General features: G+C 40.2%; 1 protein-coding gene across 2 annotated transcripts in view; it reads left to right on the forward strand.

Annotated features, from left to right (window-relative positions):
• LOC124711125 (protein strawberry notch) overlaps positions 1 to 13048 on the forward strand; it is a 265197-nt gene that overhangs the window by 200497 nt on the left and 51652 nt on the right. For both annotated transcript variants that reach the window (XM_047241011.1, XM_047241013.1), the window contains one exon: positions 3014 to 3201. In XM_047241011.1, coding sequence (XP_047096967.1) covers positions 3014 to 3201 — 188 coding nt within the window. The remainder of the gene's footprint in view (positions 1 to 3013; positions 3202 to 13048) is intronic.

Raw genomic sequence — 13048 nt, forward strand, 5'->3', positions numbered from 1 at the left:
GGTCAGGCGATCTGTGCAGTCAGATCGTTCACTCAAATTGTCCAGAATGTTCTTAAACCCAGTCGTGAGCAATTGTGGGCTGGTGATGTGGTGCATTGTCATACATAAAAATTCTGTCAGTCATTTTTTGGAAACAAGAAGTCCACAAATGGCTCCAAATGATCTCAAAGTTGTCAAATGTAAACATTTTCAGTCGATGATCAGTTCATTGGTCTGGAGGGCCCAGTCTATTCCACGTAAACCCAGCCCACACCACTATGGAGCCATTGCCAACTTGCACAGTGTGCTATTGACAACCTTGGTCTGTTTCTTCATGGAATATGTGCCACAATCAAACTCTACCGCCCGCTCTTACCACCTGGAATCGGGACTCGTCTGACCGGACCACGGTTTTCCAGTCGTCTAGGGTCAACAGATACAGTCACGAGTCCAGGGCAGGCACTGCAGGTGATGTCATGCTGTTAGGAAAGGACTGGGACCTCCAGACCAACTGAACTGGTCATCGACTGGAAATGTTTACATTTTACGACTTGGAGTTCATTTGCAGCCATTTGTGGACTTATTGTTTCCAAAAAGTCGTCTGCTGCTGTAGCCCATTAATACCAAATTTTGCCACATTATTCTAATGGATACGCTCATCTTACGTTCCACATTGAGTTTTGTGGTTATTTCGCGCAGTGTCGCTTGTGTGTCAGCACTGATAACTATGCAGAAGCTGGTGTTTTTGGTTGTTAAGTGAAGGCCCTTGGCCACTGCATTATCTGTGGTGATAGGTAATGAGTGAAATTTGCTATTCTTGGTAAATGCAGTGTCCCGTGTGTCTAGCTCCAACTACCATTCCGTGTTAAGATTCTGTTAATGTCCATCATGTCACTATAATCGTGTTGGAAACCTTTTCACGTGAATCACTTGAGTACAAATGACAGCCCCGGCAATGTGCTGCCCTTCTACACCTTGTGTACATAATACAATTGCCATCTCTGTATGTGCATATCACTGTCCCATGACTTTCATCACCTCATTGTATGATTAAGGTGAACACTGCCAATGATACCTTCAGTATATATGCATATCAATCTCGAACTCTTACGGGAATCAACGAGACGCCACGAATAATGAGGCTAATGAGCAGGGGCAGTATATCAGTAGTGTGTGGTATAATTTGAGAATTTGGGTCTGACGGGAGGGGTGGTGGGGTACTCCGTGTGGTTGTGGTGACCACTGTGTTCGGATGGCGCAGTGCTCATCGCATCTGCCTAGTAAGCAGGAGACTCGGGTTCGAATCCCTGTCTGGCACAGGTTTTCAACTTCTCCCATTGATATAAATAAGTGCCCACTAGCAGCTAATGTCTTTAATTGATTTGTGTCTTGAGTCATTGGGGCTGCAGGATCAAAATGGTGTTTGTGCTTTCGGACATCTCCGAGAGAACAGGCACCACGTATACACGATATAGATTTTCACAGTTTGCCATGTACACAGGTAAATGAAAGTGCAGCTCCTCCATTATTATCCCATCAAAAAACAGAACCACCCAACTAATAAATAACATCATAGAATTGGCTTAACATCACAACGACAGATCAAAAGTATATTGTCAGAAATATGGTCAGAACAGTGCTCTTGAAACAGTTATGATAGTTACATAATTCATAAAACTGTGTACAGTAGAACAGAGAAAACATCAGGGTGAGGTTTCACACTAATGTTCAAAGGAAATGGTATTACCAGTCTCATTGTTTTTTAAAAGTGCTTGTTGTGCATAGTATGTTGTGACACAAAGGTGCGACCCTCGCCTAACTGACACAACCGATATTAGGATATTACGTGTATACCGGCAGGCCGCAGACTCTTAGTGCAATCTGGCAGAGGGATGTTCACAGTAGGTTGACTGGTCGTGGACTTTGATTTTGAGAGTGGGATGACTATTTAAAGACAGGACTTAGAACATGTGAATTTTAATACTGCGTAATGCTTTGAAATTTGGTGTTTACTGTTCTGCAGGGACTCTTAAGACTTCACAGTTGTTTGGTTTATAAAATATGTTTCAGGTTAGCAATTCAGAGCAGAACAAGGAACATTATTGTTATATAGTTTTTTGAATCCTCTATATATGAGTGTGACATACATCTAGAAATAAATCTTTAATGATTCTAAATTAATCAGAATCTTAATAATTGACTGAATTAACTGGTAAGTGGTGATGTCTCATCCAGAAAACATTACAGTAAGAAAAGTACATTGTCAAAGTTCATAATTGTACAGTCATTGAAACAAAGTAGGCGATTGAAATTTGGAGAGTCTCAACTTTGACGCCAGATATTTTGGAAGTTCATTACCTTTTCATAATTCCATATATATTCTCAAAAAGTTGTGAATGCCTACGTCGATTAGCTCATTAACGTTTCTCACTTATGTGATGTCGTAACATTAATTAGTTGAATTTTTTAGTTACCAGTACATTCAGTAAAACGAATTGCAGTATTATAATCAGGCCCATAAATGTAAACAACTGAGCTGTAAGTTTAAATAAGATCTTGTATAAATATCAAATTTACAAATTCTTTTGTTGGATGTATACATGTACACATGTGTGTTATACATAAACTGTAAAAATGTGTGTGTGTGGTGTTGTGGTTTTTTTTTTTTTTTTTTTTTTTTTTTTTTTTTTTTTTTTTTTTTTTTTTTTTTTTTTTAAAAAAGTAGAAAACATAGCAGATAGGTTGTTCCTTGTAAAGTGTGGAGAACATAATGTTGTTGGATTTGGATGAAAATGTAAGCGTGTTACAAGAGAAAATCTGCCTCCAGTTTGTGCCTTTCCAACGTCGATTGCATCGCTCATATCAGATATGGCAGTGTAACACATAAGATATTAGGTGAACGCACTACTGTGTAACGGCAGTGTATAGTTTCATTGGCAGTGATTTAAGGCTTTCTTTATGTCAATCATAGATTTAAAATAGTGTTTATGAGGCCTAAGTGACTAATGTTTGTGTATATTTCTTCCTATTCTAGATTTAGGCACAACAGGTGAAGAGGTAAAGCGAGTAAAGCTTTACACATTCCTAAGAAAGCACGCCACAGGTTCAGCTGTGACAGAATTACACATAGTCCACGTAGAACGAGGAATGAGCTGGGAAGAGGCAATGGAAAAATGGGGAGAACTGGAGGGGTCCCATGAGGGGTTTTATTTGTCACACCAGGTAATGGCTCCCATGTATTTCTTTTCTGTTTGAGGTCTCTTGGGCATTACTATTTTTCTTTTATCGTTACGTGGGGTTAAAGGCAGTCAAGCATATACTTATTATCAGCCACAGCATCCACCACTTACACTTGTGTCCAGTGCCTTATATGTTTTTTTTTTTTTTTATGTGTCAGTCACTAATCAGCTGATACAGTCATCAATTTACAATATGCCTTTGTTATGACAGTGAGTGGAATAATACAATAGAGTGTCTGTCTGTGCACTCGGTGACCAATATATAAAAAAAAATGTATAAGATGGTGTAAATCCTCCCACTCCATGGCCATGGTGGAGCAGCTGTGATATATTTTCAATAGGAAAAACAGTCATGGTGGCAAAAACACATTTCACCTTTTTGAGAAATCTTCAGAATTTGTATAGGAACAGCAGGTAATGCATTAGTTGTAAGTATTTGAAATTTAGATGTGCACCTTCGGTGAAGGCATGCGGCTTTACTTAGGTAGGGCCACACTTTCAATCTTTATACAAATATTGGTTTGTAAATTGTAGTGGCCATCAATATGTGACCATTTGTATGCACACTATGTGAAAACTGGCCAGCTGAGTGCACACATGTGGTCACGTATTTGGGGCCAGGGTTCTCAATTTTATATGTTGCACTTCTTTATCTTAGGCACTGAAATTAAATAAGTTTGTCACTTTCAATATCTTACTACAATTTTTATATAAATATTTGTATAAAGATTAAAAGTGTGGTCCGATCAGAGCGCAGCTGCTTTCTTTCATCGAAGGTGCACACCAAAATTTCAACTACTTATGACTAATGTGTTACCCACGGTTCATGAAGATAACTCAAATGACGAACTGTCATCGAGCTTATGCTGTTTTTGCAACCTAGACTGTTCTTCCTACTGAAAATATAAGACAGTGGACATGCAAATAAGTGGCAGATGCTACAACAGATAATAATTGTGTGCTTGATGGCAAGGAATTTTCCTTTAACACGATATAATGATTTTGTGGTTTAAAGACAGCCTCTCGACCAAAAGTGGTTGTCGATGTATGAGCACAGGTTACAGCAGTTTTTGGTATTTTGTGATGTCATTCTTTAAGTATTTTATTGTCATAATTATGTAGTTAACAACTCTCAGTAAAACAATGGTAACACACATGTAAGCGTTTTGAGAGTCACATTCTCGTCATCTGGCTGTCCGCATTTTCACCATGGGGGGCATAAAATAAAATTACGGAAAGGAGACTTTGTCTTACTTCAAAATTTCCAGCTTGTGCCCCCGTGTTACGCTCAGCCACTCTGCCACCAGTTCACAAGTGTTCCTCCTCTTCTTCAACAGTCAGCAGTGTTTTTCATGTGATTTTATGGCCACTGATTTCTTGTATATTTGTGTGTCTGTTTTTAACCTCCCCCTTCCTAATCGACCAATTGCATTGTGACGTAAATGGCCGTGATTGCATCTGCCTAATGTCACTTTGCACTGAGTAAGGCTTTCATTATCGAAAGAAAACAATGCCGGTTAGTAGGAGTGTAGTGTGCAACAGATCCTTTTGAAGGAAGAACCTATTCCAAAACTAAGTACTGAAATGGTGGAATATAGTGCGATGGCTCACTGGGGGTGCGAGTGGAGGTGGGGGGTGGGGTTGGGGAAGGGTACCACGAAATATTTAATACAAAAAAAAACTTACACAAATAATCACTGCCATGGCGACAGAAGGTTGTCATACTTCTCCACAAGAGAACAGTTCATGAGAAAATAAATGAACCCGAAAGCACTGAGTTTGTAGTTACTTATTGTGAAACACTAAATTTTGAAAGTAAGGTTAAATGAAGTTGAAGTTGCTGACAAAAGAGTCGGAATGACGATTGGAGTTCGTGGAGACTGATGTGCTTAAACGGACAAGTGGTATCATTTGTTTGGATCAAGTTTCGAACGACACTATCTGGAAACATTTCGGGGGTTGCACGGATCCAGAAGAAGTGCAAGAAGGCCGCTGTGATGGTTTGGATGCGTGCTGTGCGCAGAGGACAATACCGTTGCAAAGGCAGCATACACATTGGAAGTCATGGGAAACAGACCCAAGGGATGACCTAGACAACAGTGGGCCAACACTCTGCACAATGACTTGAGGGCTGTAAATATTCGTCTAGACATGGCCTACTACAGAACAAAATGTAGAGAGCAAATCTGCTCAACAGACCCTGCCACCAGGTGGAACAAACACTGAAGAAGAAGAAGAAGAAGATGATGATGTAAAGTGATAGGGGTGACTTAGGGTTATTCACTTCACTGTTCTCAGGAGGTTCTGCCAGTTTGGCCCACTTATCTGCAACCACATTGCTGGCACTTAATCTTGTAAACACCTTTGTTACCACAGGGTTGTACCAATCATTCTTTGTGGTGTATAAACCACTGTCCATTGTTTTTAGGGATAAAATATGTAGGTATGATATTAAAGATTTTAGCCACCTGCCTACGTTATTCGATATTGCTCTGTAATAAGGTATTCTGCAATATATTTTATCATCAACATTCACCACCTATTTAAGATGAGTGCTATTCTTTAATCCCTTTGTACTACACCCTCTGACAATCTTCTGTTAAATCATTAACCATATCCAGAGGATAACAACTCACCTGGGCCAAATATCTAATGGTATCAAGTACTCTCTTTGCCTTTTTATTGCGTGACAGAATTTCCGCACTCTGTGCAGCATTGCTGTGCTGGCAGGATGTTTGAGACCTGGGATAATCAGAAGAATTGATTATCAGAGTATCTGTCATGGTGCACTTACAATAAATATTGAACCCATTTTTCCCTTCATTTAGGGAGATGTTTAAGTCCTAATAGGGTAGCTTATCCTATGCAATAATTCGGTGGTAGATTTAACCCTTGAGTGAGCGCGCCTGTGTGTAAAGTGTGACAGTCACAAATAATATTGTTTTGTACTGTTCCGTTGTTGTTTTATAATTGCGAGCCTGTACCTATTCCTTCATTATTGCTTCAATTAACATGGTAATACATTTTGTAGTCATTGTCCAAGCAAGCAGAAGTAATATAAGATAAACAGAAAGCTACGTGAGAAAAAATATACAATCCGTGCAAGAAAAGACCCAGATTCTGAACTAACAGCACCATCCAACAATGAGACAGTCAATTACAAATTAATTAGTTAGCAAATAGGCAGTTGACAGGAATTTGATGCAACTGTGCTGGTTAATGCTCTGAGGAGGTCATTAGTGTAGGCTAACACTTATGTGCAGCAACAGAGTGATACAGTGAAAGGTTTACTTTATTGTTGTTTAATTAAACAGTGATTTAGCTAATATAATGTTAGTTTATTTTATTATTGTTTAATTAAACTAAACTGTAATTTTGTTCATACATGTTTACCCCAGTAACATAAAGTCAGCTGTTCTTTACACGTTTACAGGCTGTGTTGCGCACCTGCTTGTGTTGTGAAACACTGCGCACCTGCTCAAGGGTTAATATAAGGATGTTGGCAGTTAAGTGCCTGAGCACGTTTAATCCGACCGATAGTTATTGCAACCAAAAATCACAATTACATTTTGAATACACTGTTTATAGCAGTGGTTCCCAATTTTTTAGAAACCATTACCACTGAGTGCAGTCAGATATTAGCTGTTACCTCCTTTCCAGCCACCACCAATATTAACACCTGATTAAACTTTAGAATGAAAAATAATTTTCTTTGGCCACTTTAATTTTTAACATAACTGAAAATTAATGATATTTAGTTTTTTATAGGTGTTTTATTAAATGATGAACTAGTGAGTCAATAAGGCAATCACTACTGTTTGTTTATAATGACCTTTATTTGTTGACGAAACGGTTTTTTAGTGCTTCACGAGTGCTACTTACAAATCCTCCTTGTAAAAGAAACTTGACTCTTCACATTGAGGGCAGACACTTGTTGATGCTTCTTCTGCACCACTCATCTCTCTAACTACCCTTGCTTCACCAATAACCTGCGCCCCCTATTTAAAATCAACTAAATTAAAATGTGTATACTATACTTAGGCCTGTTGTGTGTAAATCACTTGACTGTTAGACTGCTTACTTCTCAACTGAAAGAAATTATCACTGCCATTGTTATTAATTGATGATAATAATAATAATAATAATAATAATTTTTGTGACGGTGTTCGTAGCGACAAGCAATTCGCTGTAGAAACGGCTTACGACGTCACCGCCACACTTTTAATAGCGGGCCGACCGGTCCGCTGGAACAGTGAACAGAAATAGGAAAACCCAAACACTCTGATTAAATAAAAGTCGGTACTTATCTTTATTAATGAAGATACACCAACACAGTAGTGAACTCCGTGTATACAGAAATCTGTCTAGTTCGAGTCGGAGCGGCTAGGTCAGCGTCGGCTGACGACAAACAACAACTCTGCTGCGATGAACACACGACTGACTAGCAAGTACACAATTCGGTGGCGAGTATACAACTGAGCGGCGAATACAGAACTGTCCTAGCGCTCGCGACTCCAGCGCTTAAGAAGCCAGAAGCCAGCGGTGGCGCGCGCAGACTTGCGGCGATTTCCTATCTTGCTGGCGCTGCTTATGCGGACGGCGTCCGGACTTTGATGCTGCCAACCTTTTGGCAGCGGGCTCGGGTGGCATTACTGGCTAGGATATAACAATAATAATAATAATAATAATAATAATAACGTGTAGGCTCTACTGTGAAGTAGTAGCCATCACATAGTTACTGTCGGTTGTGCTGTAAGTTAGTCCACATATTGTTCCAAAGTGAAGAACAAAGCAATTTCTAGTCTATTGCAGGAACTATCTACAACTCGGAGAAGGCATTTTCATGAGATGTTGAAGCATATGTGATTTGTGTGTGTCATTTTTGCTGTCAGAGATGCATGGTGTAAAATAATAATTTTTTTTTTTAATTTTTGTTTCCTAACCAATGCACTATTAAATCCTTCTGTTTTTACCTCTCGGAAAATTACATTTCACTCCCCAGGCTGGGAACCATTGGCTTATAGACTATGATCTTGTCCTTAAACTGCAGCTGTGCATTAAAGAATATTTGTTCAAAGTGCACAATGTAAATGTTGGCTAAGGCAGTGGGTATAGGGCAGTCCATGGCTAACACCACATTTTGTTTGTAAACATTTTCCCCAAACTAAACTGTGAACAGTTGTGGTATTCACGCCATTTATGTGATTTTGACTCCTGACCCCCTGCTACACCCTTTGATGCTCTTTTGTGTTCCGCGGACCTCAACGATATTTTGTGAAGCCTGCATTTTCCTGCTCGGATGGATGTGATGACCTGCAAGATCTTAATAAATTGAGTGGTAACACAGAGCCTTGTTTAAATTGAAACCCCCATCCTTGTTTATTAAGCTTTCCAACATCTTTCTTTAAATAAGGCTCTTCTGTTACGCTGACTCAGAAGCTCAGTGTTTGCACCACACTGCTAGTCCCCTCGTATTTCATTTCAGAATTAGCGATTCTATTCGAGGTTGCACTCTGTGACATCTGATTCACTCGGTTGTTTTAGTCAAGTATGTCACTGATGTTTCTTGCATCTGTCCTCGACTGTTCTAATGGAGCTCAAACGCTTTCAGACAAGGAGAGTCTCGCCGAAGAATTACGACGTTTACAACCTGTCTTCTTAAGGAATGGGTATTCGGACCATCAGATTGAGTGGCTGTTGCGGTCAAAATAAAGGACGCCCAAGAAACAAGCTGAGACTCAGACAGAGAAACAGAGAATTCCTTATCTACCTTATACTGGGCCAGTATCTGGAAAAATCAGTAGACTGTACTATGTACTTCAGTCCTGACAACAAAGAGAAGATATTCTTCTTTGTAACATGAAAAAGATATAGGCTTCTGAAACCTGGGTGTATGCTGCAGTCTGCACAAATGTGACATGTCTCAGGTGGCAAACTATTAGAACAGTCGAGGAGAGGTGCAAGGAACATCGGTGATACACCTGACCAAAATGAACGAACAAATGAGCTATTCTCGGGCTTTGTCTCAAATAGAATCGTGAAATGAAATTTGATGAGACTAATATTGTGGTGTAAATATGAAGGTTCTGGGACAGAATAATTAAGGACACTATATATATCGCACTGGCCATCACAGCCACCAGAACTTTGAAGTGCTGAGAGAATGTGCATTTTGTAAAATATCGGTGCACACTCTGAGAAACAAGAGTTTTGAAGGGCACAGTGGTCTTCGGGATTTGAACTTGCAGTTGGCTATACATAACGGCACGACGCTGATTGTAGTTCACAGGCCGGCCGGAATCCGGACGAACAAGTACATGTAGTACTGCACCTAAAGACAACAGAAAAGAGTGATGACACAGTCAGTCTTCAAATTATATTGCATAAGATGGAAACGACAATTTGACAGATCATCCCAAAGTACACCGTTATTTGTTTACTATGAGACATTGCACTAGCTACAACACGGCCCACTGCGAACACTGTTCTTGAGCGTGGTATGAGGTAGTTGCTTTTTGTGAGCCGCTGGAAATCACCCTTACTATTGTAAATAGATTGAAATCTGCTCTGGGAACGAATTTATTTGGGGTGGGTTGTTTCCGGAGAGACTACTATCCCCCCCACACTCATTCCGCTAACCACAGGTAGTCAGGTGCTTTCTGACACTTCACATGTAGAAGAGTCTGCCAGAGGAAAGCAGGTGTACGAGAACATAGGTCTCTTAGGCCTATATTACACTATATTTCATTGTCAAAGTTGAGACTTCAAAAATTTATGTCAAAGAATTTTGACAATGTAATAGGGAACATCATAAAATCTCGCCTTCTGCACGAATAGCATTTCTGAAGTGAGTATTCTGTTTTGTAATATGAGAAGCAACTTTACTAAGAAAATACCGAAGTGCACTCTCATCCATTGGAAAGTAATTTATGAAAGACTTGACGTCCTCCACTTGCAGCTCTCGCAGCAAGTTTTGCTGAATCTTTTTCTATCTCGCCATAATACCCACAGCTTCACCCGAGTGTGTTTCCTTTCTTTCCAGATCCACGCATAATGCAATTGTGGTACAAGCAACTGCAGTGCATAACATCAAATTATTGTTGTCCGCCATCTTGAACTTTGACAAAGCATATGACGACAGTGTGTAATATTCCTTTTTAGCGCCACGTCAAAAATCTTTAGCAGAGAAATTCCTTTGTCTAAGAAAAGTTCAAATGTACAGCGAACGGTGGGACTCCTTATGAAATAGCAGCGAGGGATGGGCAGGAGTCAGTATCTGGGTTGGCACTAACTTGCGAACAGCCTTTTTTATCAATCACTGGACTCATCCCCTGATGTAACCGAGAACTTGCGAGACAATCTTTGCCGACTAGTGGCTGTGTTCACCAGTTGTATAGTCTTCATCAGAGGAGACTCCGCTGACCTCACAGCAGTCGACGGGCTAATTACAGTTCTGTAGTTGGTAGTTGTGATGAAATAACCTGCAACACAGTACTAAATGCTTTCTGTGGCAGTTAATGGTAACATGTAGGTTGGAAGCCGGCTTGTGACAGAAATACTGTATTTACCTGTTTATAAGCTGAGGTTTTTTCCCCGAATAGCTCACTGGAAAAACACGAGGTGGTCTTACATTCACAGATTGAGCTACTGTCGAAGATGTCAACATTTTTTTATGCCGTGTAACAACTAAATAAAGTGGTCATCTTACATTTTGATGTGAAGCTTTTGTAATTAAGGTTATAGACAGATTTAATTTGACTATGTCAGAAGGTTGGGGGGTGTCGGCAGTGACACTGGCTCAGCCGAACACTAGGGTGGTTGTTGGGAGAGGAGTGCCGAGCGGGCAACACATTTCAACATGCTGCTGACTGTGAGAACGCGACCCGTATACCTAGCTTTTTATGAACATCAGAACTGCAGCTCGCCCAAATCCAGTTGCAGTTGGAATTGAATTGATTTGACAAATGGACAGGTACTTCACAATTTCATACATTTCTACGTGAGGCAAACTGATTTTACCAAAAATGTGTTTACTCGGAATGCTCTAAATGCTGCCCGACAAATGAAACATCAGCTTGAACAATGGCATTAAAGCTGCTACTTCAAGGTAGACAGCAAATGATAAAGTGTTATGTTATCCCAAAGCTGTCTGTTCTCTGTTGATTCTGCAGTAGGAAGCCAAGAGTAGGATTTATTGTCATTCCTTTGCTTAGATTGTCAGTAGTGTAAGAACGGTAAATTCTAGCAATAAATACTGGTTCAAAATAACGGCTGTGACTTGTTTGACAAATGTGGATCTGCGAATTCATGGTTTACAGTTGTTACACACTGATGGTACAACACTGATGCTGCATTTGGCTCTGAAGGAAGGGATGGAAGTAGCCGTACAAATGAAGATGATATTATTTATGATGATGATTTTTTAACTTCTACTTGACCAATGAGGATCACTTAACAGCTTCCAACCCGTCTTCTTTCTTTGTTGCTTCCTGTTTCTGCAGTACATATTCTCCCCACGTTGTCTTTCCCGGTCTTCCGTTAAGTTAATGGTGATTCATGAAGTATGGGCCACAACTAACTTTGCAGCTGAAAGAAAATTTGGTGTCACAGTAGCAAATGGCCATAGGTGCCATCAGAAGAAGAATAAATTCGAGAACACCAGTTCTACTCGTCAAACTTCCAGCGGATTGAAGCAGGAAACATTCCATTAATTGGAGCAGTTAGTTGTTCAGTACATGTGAGAGAAGCACATTGAAGTCTTACCAATGCCTCAAGAAATAAGGTGCTGGAGATAAAGAGGAATTTTCCAACAGCATGTGTCGTGCAATTTGAAGCGAGTACTCGATAATGTATGACGACAAGGAAAAGGAGGGGGGGGGGGGGGGGGGGGTTACGTTACGACACAGAATGACTCGAGCTGGGGAATACCCACTATGTTTGGCAATAAATATTTGCCTGCCTGCATCATATAATCAATATTAAGAAAACTGCACGACTATTTGCTAGAACGTTTGGGTAACGCCGATCTATTGCCAGTTTATTTTGATATGCTGCCCGATGTTACTGTCAGTGTGAAGGCCATTAAAATTCTTCCTATTGGAAGTTATATCTGTGATACAGCCAAAATAACAGCAGTAATCCTCGGTGCACAGGCAGATAGAAGGAAGCTGCCCCTGTATGTGATTCTTTGCAGGAAAACACTATCGAAAGAGAAACTGCCTATGTCCCTTATCTTCAGTTGCCAAGAAAAGGGATAGACGACCAGTGACTTCACGCTAGATTGGTTGAAGGTTGTCTGGAACAGAATATCAGGTTCCTTGGTTAACACATGGATTATATTAGTGCCGGATTTTTTTCAGTGGACAACTTGCCCAGGAAGTTAAGGAGTAAACTAGACAGATTTGATGATAATTCCTGGTGGCATGACCTCACAATTTCTAGTAACAGATGTTGTTGCGAGTAGACACTTTAAGGCTCACTTGCGACAGCTTTACAGGAAGTGGCTTCTTAAGGGAGATTGTGCATATGGGGGTGCAAGTTAATGAAACGCTCAGTATCTGTGCAGGGTCTGTTTACGGTTACTGCCTGGCACCGAATCTCGGTGAATCTGCAGTGAAGGGATTGATAAAGTGCTGCATAGCAGTTGCCATGGTTGCCTTAGGAGGAGGGAATGGCAATAGCCTTACAAATGAAAATTATATTACTAATAATGATGATGATTTTACTATCTTCAATTTGCCCAAGTTCATGTGACAGCTCCCAACTCATGTCTTTGTTGTTTCCTGTTTCTAAAGTACGTCTTCTCCCCATGTTGCCTTTCTTTTTCTTCT

The sequence above is a fragment of the Schistocerca piceifrons genome, chromosome 8 (assembly GCF_021461385.2).
Source record: "Schistocerca piceifrons isolate TAMUIC-IGC-003096 chromosome 8, iqSchPice1.1, whole genome shotgun sequence".
In the NCBI taxonomy this organism is placed as follows: domain Eukaryota; kingdom Metazoa; phylum Arthropoda; class Insecta; order Orthoptera; family Acrididae; genus Schistocerca; species Schistocerca piceifrons.